Here is an 18,841-nt window from a genome sequence, read left to right as displayed (position 1 = left end):
ATGTGCAACAAAGATACTGGAATTAAAAGGAAACTTTCAACTGACACTATCCATGTGTAAATAAAGCAGAATTTATTGTAGATCAGGGACTTCGCTGGTGGTCCAGTGGTTAAGACTCCACGCTCCCAATGCAGGGGGCCTGGGTTCAATCCCTGGTCAGGGAACTAGATCCCACATGCCACAACTAAGACCCGGCACAGCCAAATAAATCCAAAAGGATTTAAAAAAAAAACAAAAACAAAATTTATTATAGATCAAAGATTTATATGTTTCTTATAGTATTTTGCCCCTAAATAGCCCTTAACTAAAAGATATGATGATATAATCTTATCCTCTAATTATCCACCTTGGAATATACCAGAGGACACACCAAGTAACAATACATAGCAGCAGAATCCAACTCAGGTGTATGTTGGCGCTGCCCTTGTGCCTGAAAGAGTTTGGGCACAAACAGATGACCAGAAAGAGTCAGGCTGAAATGAGTTTCTTCAAATGACAATGAAAACACGATGACCCAAAACCTATGGGATGCAGCAAAAGAAGTTCTAAGAGGGAAGTTTATAGCAATACAATCCTACCTCAAGAAACAAGAAAAATCTCAAATAAACAACCTAACCTTACACCTAAAGCAATTAGAGAAAGAAGAACAAAAAAACCCTAAAGTCAGCAGAAGGAAAGAAGTCATAAAGATCAGATCAGATATAAATGAAAAAGAAATAAAGGAAACAATAGCAAAGATCAATAAAACTAAAACATGGTTCTTTGAGAAGAAAAACAAAATTGATAAACCATTAGCCAGACTCATCAAGAAAAAAAAGAGAGAAGACTCAAACCATAGAAATTAGAAATGAAAAAGGAGAAGTAACAACTGACACTGTAGAAATACAAAGGATCATGAGAGATTACTACAAGCAACTATATGCCCAAAAAATGGACAACCTGGAAGAAATGGACAAATTCTTAGAAAAGCACAACCTTCTGAGACTGAACCAGGAAGAAACAGAAAATATAAACAGACCAATAACAAGCACTGAAATTGAGACTCTGATTAAAAATCTTCCAACAAACAAAACCTCAGGAACAGACGGCTTCACAGGTGAATTCTATCAATCATTTAGAGAAGAGCTAACAGCTCTGCTTCTCAAACTCTTCCAAAATATAGCAGAGGGAGGAACACTCCCAAACTCACTCTACGAGGCCGCCAACACCCTGATACCAAAACCAGACAAAGATGTCACAAAGAAAGAAAACTACAGGCCAATATCACTGATAAACATAGATGCAAAAATTCTCAACAAAATACTAGCAAACAGGATCCAACAGCACATTAAAAGGATCATACACCATGATCAAGTGGGGTTTATCCCAGGGATGCAAGGATTCATCAATATACGCAAATCAATCAATGTGATACACCATATTAACAAATTGAAGGAGGAAAACCATATGATCATCTCAATAGATGCAGAAAAAGCTTTCAACAAAATTCAACACCCATTTACAATAAAAACTCTCCAGAAAGTAGGCATGGAGGGAACTTACGTCAACATAATAAAGGCCATATATGACAAACCCATAGCCAACATTGTTCTCAGTGGTGAAAAACTGAAACCATTTCCACTAAGATCAGGAACAACAAAAGGTTGTCCACTCTCACCACTATTATTCAACATAGTTTTGGAAGTTTTAGCCACAGCAATCAGAGAAGAAAAAGAAATCAAAGGAATCTAATCGGAAAAGAAGAAGTAAAGCTGTCACTGTTTGCAGACAATATGACACTATACATAGAGAATCCTAAAGATGCCACCAGAAAACTACTAGAGCTAATCAATGAATTTGGTAAAGCAGCAGGATACAAAATTAATGCACAGAAATCTCTTGCATTCCTATACACTAATGATGAAAAATCTGAAAGAGAAATTAAGGAAACACTCCCATTTACCATTGCAACAAAAAGAATAAAATACCTAGGAATAAACCTATCTAAGGAGACAAAAGACCTGTATGCAGAAAACTATAAGACACTGATGAAAGAAATTAAAGATGATACAAATAGATGGAGAGATATACCATGTTCTTGGATTGGAAGAATCAACATTGTGAAAATGACTATATTACCCAAAGCAATCTACAGACTCAATGCAATCCCTATAAAACTACCAATGGCATTTTTCACAGAACTAGAACAAAAAAATTTCACAATTTGTATGGAAACACAAAAGACCCCTAATAGCCAAAGCAATCTTGAGAAAGAAAAATGGAGCTGGAGGAATCAGGCTGCTGGACTTCAGACTATACTACAAAGCTACAGTAATCACAACACAATGGTACTGGCACCAAAAACAGAAATATAGATCAATGGAACAGGATAGAAAGCCCAGAGATAAACCCACGCACATATGGTCACCTTATTTTTGGTAAAGGAGGCAAGAGTACACAATGGAGAAAAGACAGCCTTTTCAATAAGTGGTGCTGGGAAAACTGGACAGCTACATGTAAAAGAATGAAATTAGAACACTCCCTAACACCATACACAAAAATAAACTCAAAATGGATTAAAGACCTAAATGTAAGGCCAGACACTATAAAACTCCTAGAGCAAAACATAGGCAGAACACTCTATGACATAAATCACAGCAAGATCCTTTTTGACCCACCTCCTAGAGAAATGGAAATAAAAACAAAAATAAACAAATGGGACCTAATGAAACTTAAAAGCTTTTGCACAGCAAGGGAAACCATAAACAAGACGAAAAGACAACCCTCAGAATGGGAGAAAATATTTGCAAATGAAGCAACTGACAAAGGATTAATCTCCAAAATTTACAAGCAGCTCATGCAGCTCAATATCAAAAAAAGCAAAGAACCCAATCCAAAAATGGACACAAGACCTAAATAGACATTTCTCCAAAGAAGATATACAGAATGCCAACAAACACATGAAAGAATGCTCAACATCACTAATCATTAGAGAAATGCAAATCAAAACTACAATGAGGTATCACCTCACACCAATTAGAATGGGCATCATCAGAAAATCTACAAACAACAAATGCTGGAGAGGGTGTGGAGAAAAGGGAACTCTTTTGCACTGTTGGTGGGAATGTAAATTGATACAGCCACTATGGAGAACAGTATGGAGGTTCCTTAACAAACTAAAAACAGAATTACCATATGACCCAGCAATCCCACTACTGGGCATATACCCAGAGAAAACCATAATTCAAAAAGACACATGGGGGCTTCCCTGGTGGCGCAGTGGTTGAGAGTCTGCCTGCCGATGCAGGGGACATGGGTTCGAGCCCTGGTCTGGGAAGATCCCACATGCCACGGAGCAACTAGGCCCGTGAGCCACAACTACTGAGCCTGCGCGTCTGGAGCCTGTGCCCCGCAATAAGAGAGGCCACGATAGTGAGAGGCCCGCGCACCGCGATGAAGAGTGGCCCCCGCCTGCCACAACTGGAGAAAGCCCTCGCACAGAAATGAAGACGCAACACAGCAAAAAATAAATAAATAAATAATTAAAAAAAAAAAAAAAAGACACATGCACCCCAATGTTCATTGCAGCACTATTTACAATAGCCAGGACATGGAAACAACCTAAGTGCCCATCGACAGATGAACGGATAAAGAAGATGTGGCACATATATACAATGGAATATTACTCAGCCATAAAACGAAACGAAATTGAGTTATTTGTAGTGAAGAGGATGGACCTAGAGTCTGTCATACAGAGTGAAGTAAGTCAGAGAGAAAAACAGATATCATATGCTAACACATATATATGGAATCTAAAAAAAGGTTCTGAAGAACCTAGGGGCAAGACAGGAATAAAGACGCAGATGTAGAGATTGGACTTGAGGACATGGGGAGGGGGAAGGGTAAGCTGGAATGAAGTGAGAGAGTGACATGGACTTACATATACTACCAAATGTAAAACAGATAGCTATTGGGAGGCGGCCGAATGGCACAGGGAGATCAGTTCGGTGCTTTGTGACTGCATGGAGGAGTGGGATGGGGAGGGTGGGGGAGAGGCGCAGGAGGGGGTAGATATGGGGATGTGTGTGTATGTATAGCTAATTCACTTTGTTGTAAGGCAGAAACTAGCACACCACTGTAAAGCAATTATACTCCAATAAAGATGTTAAAATAAATAAATACAAGTTTGTACTACTTAAAAAAAAATGAGTTTCTTCCTAAGCTATGAAATCATTCAGAAGAAGTATTTAATAATTGAAAGAGAATAAAAGCGACTATGGAGGGACTTCCCTAGTGGCTCAGTGGTTAAGAATCTGCCTGCCAATGCAGGGAACATGGGTTCGATCCCTGGTCCGGGAAGATCCCACATGCCGCAGAGCAACTAAGCCGGCATGCCACAGCTACTGAAGCCCACGCAACCTAGAGCCCATGCGCCACGACTACTGAAGCCCGCATGCTCTAGGGCCCACATGCCACAACTACTGAAGCCTGGGCGCCTAGAGCCCGTGCTCCACAACAAGAGAAGCCACCACAATGAGAAGCCTGCGCACCACAACGAAGAGTAGCCCCCGCTTGCCGCAACTAGAGAAAGCCCGCGCACAGCAACGAAGACCTAATGCGGCCAAATAAATAAATAAATAAAACTGACTATGGAATGAAATGTTAAATTTCATACTTTTAAGAGTGTTTCAAAGTATGAACATCAGGATTATAAAATGCATAACAGAGGAAGCACAGACATTAACACACAAAGCAATTTTTTAAAAATTGCAGCACGCTCTGAAAGTCTGTCTTATTAAGGATTAAATCCTAACAGAAAACCTTAAATCTTATTTAGCCTCCTAAGAGGGATTTGCTTTACTCTTTTGCTTAAATATACATCTGCTTTATATATTTCTCTCACTCCATCAATAGAAAAATAATCCTAACTACTAATTTTTCTTGCTTTCAAGAGAAATTACCCATTTTTAATACTGTCTCCTCATTTGAGTCATATTTCTCATGTAACTGCAAAATTTCTTTTATGAGGACAAAACTTCTCTAGAATCCCAAATAAACGGCGCAGGTGTACTTCACCTGCTATGAGCATTCTCCCCACCCAACCCCACCCAAAATGCAAAAATCTTGAATTTGGATAAATGAAATCACATTTGGAAATACAAGCTAAGTGGTTTGTTATTTAAAATTAGCAAGCACTATATTTATCTTTTCTTATAAACCTAAATGTTCATATTTCAGGTGTAATTAAGAGTTATTGGGCTTCCCTGGTGGCGCAGTGGTTGAGAATTTGCCTGCTAATGCAGGGGACACGGGTTCGAGCCCTGGTCTGGGAAAATTCCACATGCCGCGGAGCAACTAGGCCCGTGAGCCACAACTACTGAGCCTGCGCGTCTGGAGCCTGTGCTCCGCAACAAGAGAAGTCGCGATAGTGACAGGCCAGCGCACCACGATGAAGAGTGGCCCCCGCTTGCCACAACTAGAGAAAGCCCTTGCACAGAAACGAAGACTCAACACAGCCAAAAATAAATAAATTAATAAATAAATTTTTTTAAAAAAGTAACAAATGTTCAAGTACAATTGGTGTCTTTAAAAAAAAAAAAAAAAAAGGAGTTATTTAGGTACACAAGATTAATCTGTGGGACTTCCCTGGCAGTCCAGTAGTTAGGACTTCACCTTCCACTACAGGGGGTGCGGGTTCGATCCCTGGTCAGGGAGCTAGGATCCCATGTGCCTCATGGCCAAGAGGCCAAGACATAAAGCAGAAGCAATGTTGTAACAAATTCAATAAAGACTTTGGAAATGGTCCACATCAAAAGAAAAAATCTAAGAAAAAAGAAAAAAGAAAAGATTAATTTGTACTTAAAGTTTCTCACTGAAAAAAATTAAATAAATTTTACCTGACAGGTAACAATCTGATGTCTGTTCAGACGGTCACACAGCTCTTGTGATAAACCCACTCGTCTTAGTTTCTTGCTACCCATGGCTTCAGATGCAGCAAGATAAAGAAGAACCTTGAAAAAAAGCTGGAAAATAGCATAAGCAACAGTAGATGGGCTATCGAAAACACTCTACAAAATAAAAAATCCTTCAAGCGTCTCCATATACAAAATGAAACGTATGGTATTTAAAGTATTACTGATAAAATAAAGGAAGGCAATAAAATCTTTCCAAATATTTTAAACAGGGGAGACAACCGTTTGTCAAACATGCACACACAGAAACAAAACAATATAAGAATGTGCAATTCACACAATTCTTTAAAACTTATTACACAAATATAATAACACCGTTTCACATTTATATAGCATCTTAAGATTTTCAGTGCATTTATAAACTTTATTTGGATGTGTAATTAATACACACATTTCCAAACAGCACTCCCAGAAAGTCTTTACTTTCATTGCACTGTAACAATAATAAATTTATTGACCACCTACTGTATACCAGGCACTGTTCCAAAGCTTTACATCAATTATCACATTTAAGCTTCTCAACAGCCCTATAAGGAAGATTGATCACTGATCTCATTTTTACATATGAGAAACTAAACCCTGGAAAGGTTAGCCATTCCACTGTTACCAGAAAAAGTAAATGGTAGATCCAGAATTCGAACCCAGGAAGTCTGACTCTTAGGCCTAGCCTCTTAACCAGTATACTGTACTACAAGTCTGTAATCATATTTAAACTCTCTTTTTTCTATGAATCAGAACAAACCTTCTGAATCAAATGAGATTTTATTATTTCAGGTGTTATTTACAAACTGAAATTGTTTTTTTGTTATACTAGCTGCTCACATCCCCACATGCAATTAAATTTCACTCTTCTGGTTGAACCCTGTGAGGGCTAAATGAGGCTCATGATATATTTGTCTTCAGAGCATTAGAATAGAATCACTCTGATTCCCTTAATAACTCATGCAAAGGAGAAGCTGTGTATCTCACTCAGATGGCAAAATATCCTCTGAATAGAGTAGAAATAGGAACTCTTCATTGTTCCAGGGGATAAAACAATATAATTACCAGAAAAAGAGTCACATTTTGGAACAAAAATATATACTGAGAATGTAGATATTTATTTCCAATACCATGGCCCAAATTTCTACTTAACATCTATATTCTCGGATCAGATTAACACTCTCTTCCTCTCTCCCGCTCTCTCTCCTTCTCTCTCTCTCCCACACACACACATCCTTCCCACAAACACAAAATACATCCCTCTCATTTCACTCAAAGGGAATTTGTCAGTATTGGTTTCTGTCTCTCAAAAAGAAAGTTTACCAAGTGACATCTGCTGTATCATTGCCTAGGGTCTTCACAGATCAGGTAGCTCTGGGCAATGACACAATTTAGACTGATAAATTCAATCAAAAAGGAGAACTGTAAACCCCAAACTACCTGGAATACTTTAACAATGACCAACTCTGCTACCTCTGCCTTAGTAGGACCACTCCCATCACTTGCCTAGACTATTGCATACAGCCTCTGGTCACTCCCTGCCTCGCAAAACAAACAAAAAAACAAACAAACAAAAACATTCATTTGTTCCTTCCACAGATGCTTCTTAAGCACACACTCTGCTGAGCTTCTACGGCACAAGAATCATCTAAGTATATTTCCTCCCCTTTGGGAACTCACAGTAAAAGACGAAAAGAGATATATACACAAATAATTACAGTCATGCAGCAAGTATTGTCATTGGAATATAAATGTGCTGTGGAAGCAGAGAGGAATAAGCACCAAACTGACCTGCAAGTCACAATCCTGTCAGAGGTAGCCTCCTAAAAATTTGCTCCAATCCTGTCACTCTCATCCTTTAAAACCACCCATGGGACCATGAGACCACAGGGTAAATTCCACACTTTTTATGATGGCCTATAGCCTCTTCATAAACTGGTCCCTCACTTCCCTCTCATTTATATATCAGATTGCAAGGCCCACATTCTGGCCTTTCTGGCAAAATCACTTGCCTCCCAGTATCTTAGTTTCTTCACCTGAAAAACAAGCGTCATTCAAATATCCGCTTCATAGGAATGCAGTGAAGGTTGAAGGATGTGGATGGTGCCTGGTTCCGTAGTGCTCAAGGCTAGGGATTATGATCAATTCATTCAGGAAAACAGCATTAGTTGCCTCACGTGAACTGCCTTCCGGCGGTAACGTTGGTAGGTTACACAAGCGCCTCCCTGCCTCCCTGACTTTCCTCCAAAGACTTCCCGCTACTTAGGCTCTTCCTCTCCAATGTTCTCATTACACTGTGTACACATTTGTTCGATAATCTTCCTAACGTATTGTTATGGCTTGCATGTTTGTTTTTTCCACCAGAAACCGTAAATTCCTGCTCTGCGTGTGTGTGCACGAGCATGTAACTGAGGGTGTGAGGGAAGATGTTCAATCCTGGAAACTGAATCCTCTCCTCATCAAGAAAAAAAATATCCACATGTTAGATGGTCAATGGAAACTGTGAATTAACAAATAATAGCTAATATTTCTTGAGCCCTTATTAGGTGCCACTGTTCCAAGAGCTTCAGATGTTTTACCCCATTTTACAGACTAATATTGAGGCATTGAGTTGAAAAATTTGAGCGAAGTCTAACAACTAGCACATGGTGGAGTAAGCATTCGAACCCAGGGATGTGACTCCATATTCCACGCTATTAAATACCTCTTCTTCAACACCATCTGAAGAGGGTCAGACACTAAACTTCCCTTAATGACGGGCTCCCCTACCTAGACCTCAAACTGCCCACAAGTGGGAAGACGGGTGGACATCAAGAGGCGAAAACATCACCCCAGAATCCCCTAGCAATAACTCTTCCCAACAAGGTGCAGCTTCCAAGCGTCCCCCACAAAGGAAAGCCAGACGCCTAAGATCTGCGGCGGGGCTCAAGTTAAGATCCTTATGGACTTAAGGGGGCGTGCCCTGCACCCAAGAGTGACTCTCCGCTCCCCCGATATCAACAACACTGGCCCAGAAAGGGAGCAGGAAATAATGAGCGCACCCCAATTCCCCAAACCGCCCCCCACATGAAACTTTCCAGTACCGGGTCTGCAGCATCCAACTTTCAAAGTTTCCCCTACCCCTCACACAGTTCCCCGCGGAAAAGGACGCAAAGCAACAAACAAAGCACTGGTTGGGTCGTCACCCTGGCGAAATATCCAATAAAAGGTAGGCACAGGCCCAGGTCGGCTCCGCTGCTTGCTGGGAATTGTAGTTCACATTCTGTAATAAGTCTACGAGTCCCAACTTCTCAATACAGTGATTATCAAAATCCGGTGGAGGAACATCAGGAAGGAGAATATGAGCCAGGAAAAAACTTGCTTGTAATTTTCTCTCTTCTTTCTTTTGTCACTTCATTTAAAAACTGATTAATGGACCAGAGACATGTTAGTTTTCTGGGAATAGATGAGAATCCACAAATCATCGAAGAGGTTTTGGAAGAGACCTTTTGGTTTGTTTTGGTTTGCTTTTTTTCACCACACTTTGGTTGTGAAATAGTTTGGAAAACGCTGAATAAAATTGCTCAAACCGAAAACATGTTATGGGGAAACGTGAGAGTCTATAGTTGAAGAACACCAAGGAAAAACAGAAGGTTCAGTATAAAAGCAGCTGTGATTAGCAAACTAGTAAACCGTTACTTTAAGACTCGGTTTCAGATTATTATATTTGAGAAAGGCTTTTGCTCATTCTTTGCTCCCATCTCCCCGTGCATACCTCTATCTTATAATTTAGCCCACTGCATCCTAATTATTGACCTGCACCCCCTCACTAGACTGTGGTCTCCTTGAGGACAAGGACCGTATCTTATTCAGCTTCTAAAGTAGGCCCTAGCACACAGTTCAATTAACGGTCGTGGGGTAAATGAGCAAATAAATGGATGGAGTTAAGCAGAAGAAACTGGGAATTCAGAACGTAGGGTTCTGGGATTATAAGGGAGCCCAAGTGGATGAACAATAATGGAGGAGGACCTAAATTTCCTTGCTCTGGGTATACCCAAAGCGTGGCAAAGCAATGTCACTGGTTGGCGCTCAGTAAACGCTAACTTCAAACTAGGGAGAAAACAGAACAAAAGAAAAAAAATCAAGGCACACAGCGATTCCTGCCACTTGCTCCACTGAAGGCAAAACGGAAGGTGTCAAGCGGAGGATCTGTCAAAACTGTGAGCGGTGGTCCTAAACCAGGTAGCTGATACCTCTTTCCTAGCTTCCTCTAATGCGGAGGTGGAGTCACGTGACCTAAACAAATATGGCGCTTTATTTGCATCTTTCCTCGATTGACCAATTAGAATAGCTGCTGTCAGTCGTCATCCTCTCCCGCCCTCAACCTTCTGAACGGGATTTGTCACCTGACTCCGCTCAAACATGGCTGCGCTGGAAGCTCTGCTGATTTGGGCGCCGGGAGCAGGTGAGTGTAAGGCGCCCCAGAGAAGGCGGGAGCGCTCTCCACGACCCCGGTAGGGAGCGTCCCTGAGCCCCAATCCCAACTGCCGTCCAGTTCTGACACAGATTCCTCTCCTGATCTTCAATCCTCTGCCTTAAAAGAGGGCTCAAACTAGGGAGGTTCCTGCTGAATTTCTCATCCGTAAAGAGGCGACCACCTGGGGATTTGGAGCCGGATTAGGCATAAAATTCAGGAGGAAATACGGAAGTGGAGTTTCGGGTCTGCGCCGCGGGCTAATATGACGATTAATATTCGTTAAATATTGAATGCGCCTAGAGAGATGGGATCCACCCCTTGGGGAAAGGTGGAACGTCCCAAAAGAGACAGTAACCTGTCAAATCAAATTTACAACGTTAATTAGAAAAGTAAAACCCGCCTTTCCTAGTGCGGCTAGTACTGGCTAGTTTGTCTAAATATAGTTCCTTCCTTTTCTTCTGACTCGGGTGTGTGTTGTTTCTAGGAGGTACTCCACGAATGAGAAAATTGACAATGTGTTTTGCGTAATTCATCTCTTTCTATCTCCCTGCACTCTGTGCTGGGAAAATGCATCATCCATTTGGAGAAGAGGAAACTGCTTCTCAGAAGCAACTTTTTGGATTTTTCTGTGAATGCCTTCGGAGAGGAGAATGGGAGTTGGCACAGGCATGTGTACCTCAGCTACACGAGGCCCAAGGGGATATCCCAAAGAAGGTGGAAGATATACTTCAGGCGCTGGTCATGTGTCCCAGTCAGCTGAGGTAAGGGAACTCAGTCTTCCTGCCAGGCAGTCACAGGGCGGGAGACACAAGGTTCAGTACTTGAGCTCTGGTCCATGTGCTTCACTCAATCACCTCTGAAGAATTAACAAAGGTAGAGTGTATTTCACATGTTCTGAAAATTTACCTCTATAATACATGCCTATTTATTACTTTATCAGTTTGGCTTTGAATTATCATCTGGAGCGGTATTTAAGCCTGGAACCACCATTTCTTGTTCATTATCATTAAAGTAGATAGTGCAACTACGTTGAAAAGCATTTTCTTTACCCCCAAAAGAGCAAACCTGCTCCCTTCTTGCTTGTGAAATTGAAGATATTGTTGTAGCTTTAACAAAGGACCAGAAGTGAATTTACTTAAAGCTTTTTATTTTGAAATAATTAAGCATAGACTCACAAGAAGTGCAAAAACAATACAAAGAGTACCCTTTCCCCAACTTCCTCCAATTGTGACATCTTATATAACTATAGTGGATATCAAAACCAAGAAATTGACACTGGTACTGTTAACTAGACTACAGCCCTTATTCAGTTTTCACCATTTTTTAAATCTGCATCCATTTTTTTTTTTTTTGGCCGCGCCTCAGGGCATGCGGGATCCTATTAGGGGCCGAACCCACGCACCCCGCTGCATTGGAAGTGCAGAGTCCCAAGCACTGGCCTGCCAGGGAAGTCCCAATCTGCATTCACCTTTATGTGTGTAGTTCCGTGTATCTTTATCCATTCTTAGACTCATATAACTACCAGTATAATCAAGGTACAGAACTATTTCATCACCACGAAAGAATTCCCTTGCTCCCTGGGAATTCCTCTTTGTACATTGATCCCTCCTTGTCCCCTAGCAACCAATGTTCTCTATCTGAATTTTGAATGAAGTTCTTCCTGGCAGTGCTATTAACAATTAGTGGTATAGGAGTTAAACATTCAGTCTCTCCCTCACTTTTCCTTACTCTGGCAGTTATTTATGAAAAAGTACTGTATTAGCACATATAGAATGGAGATTTACATGATTCTTTTCTTCCTTTGTTTTTTCCCTTAAATTTGGATTCTAGCCGATTGCTGTCTAATTTAAATTACTAACTTCAAAGAAAGGCTTATGAATTCCTATAATCCTGTTTCTGGCATAGAGTTAAAAATAAATTTTTATGAAGTTCCTTTTTTCTTTGACTATTTGATTCTGTTTTCAAGATTTCAAGTTTTCTATTTCAGATAGCTTTGCTCTTACGGTTTTCTGCGTAATATTAGTTTGTTTTAAAGACTAGATAGGGAGGTGGAGGTAGAATTGTGACTTTTTTTTTTTTTTTTAATGAAAGCTGCTAGTTCTGTTCTGGTTCTCGTTTTATTGATCTGTCATATACATTCAAAAATTTCTCAGGACAGTGTCTTGCCGGTTCAGGTTTAAAACACTGAGTAGTGAAATCTAAATCTTGGATCACAAAAGAGAAAAGGTCAGTAGAGACTCTTTGTTTAGAGATTTTTTCTTTTTACATTTTTCAGATGTGGACAGGATATCAACCCTCAAAGATTAGCCTGGGTCTGGCTTCTTGTACTGGAAAAATGGTTGGCCCTGGAAAAGGTAAGTAGGTTTACATTTAAAATTTTTGCCCGAGGCCAAGACTGAAAAGAACCTGGAAGGAGTTATGAAATTTCCCTTTTGTCTGTTACTTACTTTATTTTGAGGTTTGTCATATTCCTTTCTCAGTATTGACAGTGAGAATGGCCTAAGTATTTATTGCTGTCTCTTTACCTAAATTCATTTATTAATTCACTAACTTACATTGGCATTAATTCACTAACCTACCATCTGAGGTGATACTATTGTGTTAAATACTACTGTGAGTCTTGTGCCCAAACAGAACTTTGCAGAACTCAGTGAAAGTGGCAAGATAGTGAATAAAGTCTAATCCTCATAATACTCAAGTAATGGAGAATGGGCTGAGCTGAAACTTGGTTGTTCATCCAAAAATCTTATTTTAACTAGTCCAGTACAGTGAAATCTTATAGATTTAAATGTCATTAATTAATAATTTAACAACTCACATGAATTGAAATAAAAGTTACCAAATATGAAAACAAAGTGAGAAAATTAATAGTGAAAGAAAGCTTGTAAGGAAGGGTTTTTTGTTTTTTATTTTTTTAAGAAAAATTACCATTCAAAGCACTTTTAGAAATATGTGTTAATTATCAGAAATTGATATCCATTAAAAAAATTCTCAGGCAATTTTGTATTAAACCTGAGACTTTAAGATTTAAGTGAGGAACCTCTGACTCAGAAAAGAAATGACTGACCCAGGGTCACACCATAAAGTTAGTTGGCAAAATTGGAGCTGGAACCAATGTATTCTGCCTTCAAGTCATCAGTCCTCTGCTTTTTCCACCTCAACAATATTTTTAGCCTACATAGACTTAAAATTAAGAAACCATAAATTCTTTTTTTTTTAATTTTTATTTATTTATTTATTTATTTTTGGCTGCCTTGGGTCTTTGTTGCTGCACACAGGCTTTCTCTAGTTGTGGCGAGCGCGGGCTACTCTTCGTTGCGGTACACAGGCTTCTCATTGCGGTGCCTTCTCTTGTTGCAGAACACAGGCTCTAGGCACACAGGCTTCAGTAGTTGTGGCACGTGGGCTCAGTAGTTGTGGCTCGTGGGCTCTAGAGCGCAGGCTCAATAGTTGTGGCACACGGGCTTAGTTGCTCCGTTGCATGTGGGATCTTCCCAGACCAGGGCTCGAATCCGTGCCCCCTGCGTTGGCAGGCAGATTCTTAACCACTGCACCACCAGGTAAGCCGCAAGAAACCATAAATTCTATTTTGTAAGTGTCTATAATTTAGCCTAATTTTCTTCTTAACTTCTCTCAGTCATCAGAATGAATTTTGTCTTTAGTTCTGCTTTGGCCTGACACTTACCCTTCTTCACATAGCTGTCAAAAAGCACCAGAAGTTACTAATCTAAATGTATTTATTATCCAGGCTTTTGGTAATGGTCTAGCAAAGAGAAATGATAAAAAGATCAGCAGGAGAGGGAAGGAAGAGAAGCAAAACTGAAAAATAATCAACCCCAGGTTGTTGAAGAGTTGGCTGTAGTTTCAGATCTAAAAGAGACATCTTCAGCTAAAATATTCAATAGTATCTTCAAAGAGAAAAGAAAAAAAATAACAAATGTTATTGTTACTGACTGAGGAGCTTTTCAGTACAAACATGGAATTTGTCAAGCCAGATGAACTTTTGCCTCAGCAGAGGGTATTTGTTTACTTTATGGCTGATTGGTGGTTGTTAAATTTCTGGACAGTTGGTCAACCAGATCAGGAGGTGGATTTCACTTCCCTGGCTCCTTTTCACAGACTAAGAGTTGTTTTTCCCAGAATTGAAGATCATTTGGTCCTTAAAGCTCCAGTACCTCAGTTATTTAAACAGTCGTGGGAATGTTTCAAACTTTATACAAGGACCTCAGAGAGTTTTAAAACTTAATACAAGGACCAAGACTTCAAATGCGTTCTTGAGGTAGTTCTACAAAGCCAGAACTGGCCATCTTCTAGGGACTTGGCCTTCCTGGACTGGCCTTCATCTTCTAGGGACTTGGCCTTCCTGGACTGGCCTTCATCTTCTAGGGACTTGGCCTTCCTGGACTGGCCTTCATCTTCTAGGGACTTGGCCTTCCTGGACTGGCCTTCATCTTCTAGGGACTTGGCCTTCCTGGACTGGCCTTCATCTTCTAGGGACTTGGCCTTCCTGGACTGGCCTTCATCTTCTAGGGACTTGGCCTTCCTGGACTGGCCTTCATCTTCTAGGGACTTGGCCTTCCTGGACTGGCCTTCATCTTCTAGGGACTTGGCCTTCCCGGACTGGCCTTCATCTTCTAGGGACTTGGCCTTCCCGGACTGGCCTTCATCTTCTAGGGACTTGGCCTTCCTGGACTGGCCTTCATCTTCTAGGGACTTGGCCTTCCTGGACTGGCCTTCATCTTCTAGGGACTTGGCCTTCCTGGACTGGCCTTCATCTTCTAGGGACTTGCTGGCTGCGCCTGCTCCAGTCTCCCACCTGCTGCCAAAAGCTCCTTTTGAATTATTCGTTGAAACTGATTCCATTTTCCCTTTCCTTCATCCATTTTTGCCTTATGCCCTTTTATCTTTTATCATGTGAACAGCATGATGTCCACAGCATGCTGCTTCTAATAAAGGAAAAATAGAAACAACTCCCATGTCCACAATCCAAGACTGATTAATCTACTTGTAAAATACCATGGCACTATTAAAATTACGTGGTAAATGAATTTTCAGTGACATGGAAGGATGTTTATATTCCGGTATGTGAAGAAAAAAAAAATTTTAGAAAACAGTATGTTTGTTATGCATGCATATATGCATATGTAGAAAATGGTCTGAATACCCTTAGAACACAGTTGTAACTATAGTTCTCCTTCAGTGGAAAGATTTGGGAGGGGGGTGTGTTGTGTATGTGTGTTTTCATTTGTCTGTTTGTATTCTCTGCTTTTTCTGCATTGAACATGCCTTGCTTTTATAGTAAGAAAATCTGTGCTTAGAAACATTGGGCAAATTCTTGCCTGTTTTAGGAATGTTAGTTGTCTATGACCCTGCATATGCATAAAGTAATTTCACCAGTAAAAAAAGATACAAGCTAGCCAGTCTTTAGGATTTTAATGAAAGTCCTAAAATCTTAACCAGTTATTTTATTAAGGGCCTGCTGTCTGGGCTTATCTATTCCTTCCTCTTAGTCCTTGATAGAATCACTAACTTTCAGCTTGCCAGAATGAATTTTCTCTACACCTTCCAATCATTAGCATTATATAAGCATTCAGATGGCATGATTTACCGGTGTCTCTAACTTAAAAGAGTGCTTGTCAGAATTAGTCCCAGACTTTCATCTCATTTGTATTTGTGTCTGGAGAAAGAGGGACTATCATTTTAGTTTTAAGGACCAGGTGAAGGGAAGTTATTGTGAAACAAGCAGGTGCAGGAAGAGTCAGAGGCTTTCTCTTCCTTTATACATTAGTCTCTGATGTCCTGTCTCATTAACAAACAATGGGGTCACTTTTTCCTTTTCATGCTTGAAATGATTAGAAAATACTTCCTAACCATTTCATCATTACTGAAGATTATTTTTAAAAACATCCTGATGCCATAGTTTTTTTTGATTTAGCAGTATAATGAGATTTTTAAAAACGCATGAAAATATGGCATATAGTACCTGGCACATAATAAGTGTTTCATAAACATTAGATCTCTCCCCCTTTACTTTTATTTTCCAACTAAAACTGAATACCAAAAACGGGTTTAGGCCAAAAGAGGATCATGTGGGCCATTCCATCCCAGCTTACCCATAACTGGGTGTTTTGGACACTGCAAGGGAGAGTCTTGGAGAAGGACTTCAAGTTAGAGGAAAAAAATCACATGAAATAAGCAAGCCTTGGCATTTGAGGCTAAACAGTGGGATTTAAGTGTCAGTATTTAAGAGGAGTATGTGTTCAGTTCAGCTGTTTCCATTTATAAAGAAAAGTGTCTGAAGACATACCCAGGAATTTAATGGTCAGAAGTACTTTATCTTAGAGAAAACAGCAGAAATAAGATGAACCGGAAAGAAGTATTTACTTATAATTGTCAGCTAAAGCATATGCTTAATCTCTATGCTTCCTTCTTATGATTCATCTAGAAGTTACTTCCAGCTGGTTTCCGGAGAAAACTTGAGTTTCTTTTATTGTCAGAAGACCTCCCAGGTGACATACCAGAGGACATCCTCAAGGTGAGAGAGGGCCCTGGACCTGTCTGCCCAGGTTTGCAGTCACTCAACAAATTCAGCTTTCAGGGATCCAGCAGAAACAGGTCCCCAAGATGCTGGCAGTTCTCTGTTCTCAGGCAAGACCAGGCTAGGTGGAGGCCCCTTGAGGGGAATTTGGAGATAGGGGAAACTTATCTGATTGTAGAATTCTTAAAGGTAGCTTGGCCAGAAGTACTAATTATAGCTGAGGATTAATTTTTTTTTTTCATTTCATGTGAAAGGAATACCTAACTTGGTTTTAAACTAGGTGTTTAAATTTTTCACCAGAATGTGGCAGGGAATATAAAGGGAGAAAGGAACTAGTTTGTATTTGCTGAATACCTTTTCTGCAACAGGTGCACTGAATGTGTTATAGCTAATCCTTACAACCACCTTCTGGGAGCAGATTCACAATCTTAACTAGATCTATACTTAAGTGCCTGAGGGATGGTCTGAGGCTCAATACTTATTTTCTTCATGACCCAGCCACCAGCTAACTGAAGACATATTCACAATAGGATTTAAGGTAGGGACTTTCACTTGTATTAGGTCAAGGACTCATGGTCCTGTGACCATCTTGGAGGCAGTTAATGAACAGGTATCCTTGAGCACCACCCACAGGAATGGTGCTGAAGTGTGGGAAATAACCTACCAAACAAATTATAGGCTACAGAGATCTTGCCTTTTAAAGGCTTGCAATCTAGTTGGGGAGGAAGGAAATACACACATGGCACAATTAGGTACTAAGCCATATGGTACTAATTTTAAGAACATTGAAAGCCCAATAAAGAGGGAGAATTGTGTGAGTTGGAGGTACTGGGGAAGGTTTTCGGGAAGGATGAAGAATGGGCTGTATCCAAAATCTTGGTTGGGATTTAGATCAGGGGTTAAAAACTGGTCTGTAGTGTTCTTTTAAAAATTGAATTTAGATGCCTTGAGCTGGGCATAGTGTCTTATTCCCATCTGTTACCTGGTCTATGAGTTTGCAGTCCCTGATTTAGATTGACAATGCACATTTCAGAGGCAATGGGGGTGGGGGTGACTAGCTTGAGCATGGAGGCCTTGGGCAAATCTCTCTTTGCCTTAACCCCCTGATTTGAGGACACCTTCAAAATGAGGATAATAGTAGTGTCTTCTTCCTAAGGTGGTTGTAAGTATTAATTTAATTTTTCTGTGTAAAGGACCTGGCACATACTAACTACTACAGAAGTATTTGCTATTGCTACTATTGTATATACACACGTGCATATATATACACTGAAAAGAGGAAAACATAAAGACATGTAAGTGATAACATTCTGGACATACCGCCCCTCCCTCTCTTCATCCTCTATTTAGGAGCTGTACACGGTCTTAGCACAAGATGCAGCAGACCCTGTGCTTGATGGAAATCAGAGGCAAGAGAGCTGGCCCCCTTGGCTCAGCTCAGAAGCTGTCGCTCTGCTCTGGGATCTCCTGCGGGAGGCCCCTCAGCCCGCGCAGGCCCTGCTGGAGCTCCTGCTTGGGGAGGAAGACGGCACGGGCCTCCAAGGCTGGCCCCTGCAGAAGGCGCTGGTGGACCTCATTCGAAAGGCACTGCGAGCTTTGCGGGGTCCTGCCAGCGGGCACCCAGGGGCAGTCGATGCCATCTACGGAGCCCTGCGGACTCTGCGCTGCCCTGCAGAGCCGCTCGGGGCTGAGCTGCGTCTCCTGTGTGAGGAACTGCTGGAGGCCAGCAGGTCGGAGGGGAGTCCCCTGCGGGAGGAGCGGCTGCTCGGCTGCCTGCTGCACAAGGCCGGGCGGGGCCTGGTGTCCCTGTATGGCCACACCTATGCAGAGAAGGCCCCAGAAAAGCCGCCGATGCCCACACCCTCGGGAAAAGGTGTGTTCCCTGCACTGCTTCTCTAATTCCACTCTGCCCAA

The 18,841-nt window shown here is 41.0% G+C and overlaps 2 protein-coding genes across 5 annotated transcripts in view; one reads left to right on the top strand and one right to left on the bottom strand.

Annotated features, from left to right (window-relative positions):
• RAD51B (RAD51 paralog B) overlaps positions 1–9,088 on the bottom strand; it is a 613,215-nt gene extending 604,127 nt beyond the window's left edge. Inside the window, exons 1-3 of one of the 2 annotated variants that reach the window (XM_036840990.1) lie at positions 9,017–9,070; positions 7,970–8,061; positions 5,877–6,002 (exon numbers count right to left, since the gene is read on the bottom strand). In XM_036840990.1, coding sequence (XP_036696885.1) covers positions 5,877–6,002; positions 7,970–7,987 — 144 coding nt within the window. In that variant the 5' untranslated portion in view covers positions 7,988–8,061; positions 9,017–9,070. Of the gene's footprint in view, positions 1–5,876; positions 6,003–7,969; positions 8,062–9,016 lie in introns of both variants that reach the window. The other variant, XM_036840996.1, reaches the window with a different exon arrangement.
• A 1,238-nt stretch (positions 9,089–10,326) lies between these two features.
• ZFYVE26 (zinc finger FYVE-type containing 26) overlaps positions 10,327–18,841 on the top strand; it is a 61,804-nt gene continuing 53,289 nt past the window's right edge. For 2 of the 3 annotated variants that reach the window (XM_036842866.1, XM_036842868.1), the window contains exons 1-5: positions 10,327–10,377; positions 10,874–11,150; positions 12,665–12,743; positions 16,835–16,924; positions 18,278–18,800. In XM_036842866.1, the coding sequence (XP_036698761.1) occupies positions 10,957–11,150; positions 12,665–12,743; positions 16,835–16,924; positions 18,278–18,800 (886 nt within the window). In that variant the 5' untranslated portion in view covers positions 10,327–10,377; positions 10,874–10,956. Of the gene's footprint in view, positions 10,378–10,873; positions 11,151–12,664; positions 12,744–16,834; positions 16,925–18,277; positions 18,801–18,841 lie in introns of those variants that run through there. The other variant, XM_036842869.1, reaches the window with a different exon arrangement.

Source organism: Balaenoptera musculus, chromosome 2, assembly GCF_009873245.2.
Source record: "Balaenoptera musculus isolate JJ_BM4_2016_0621 chromosome 2, mBalMus1.pri.v3, whole genome shotgun sequence".
Taxonomy (NCBI): domain Eukaryota; kingdom Metazoa; phylum Chordata; class Mammalia; order Artiodactyla; family Balaenopteridae; genus Balaenoptera; species Balaenoptera musculus.
This window is presented reverse-complemented; position numbering and strand designations above follow the sequence as displayed.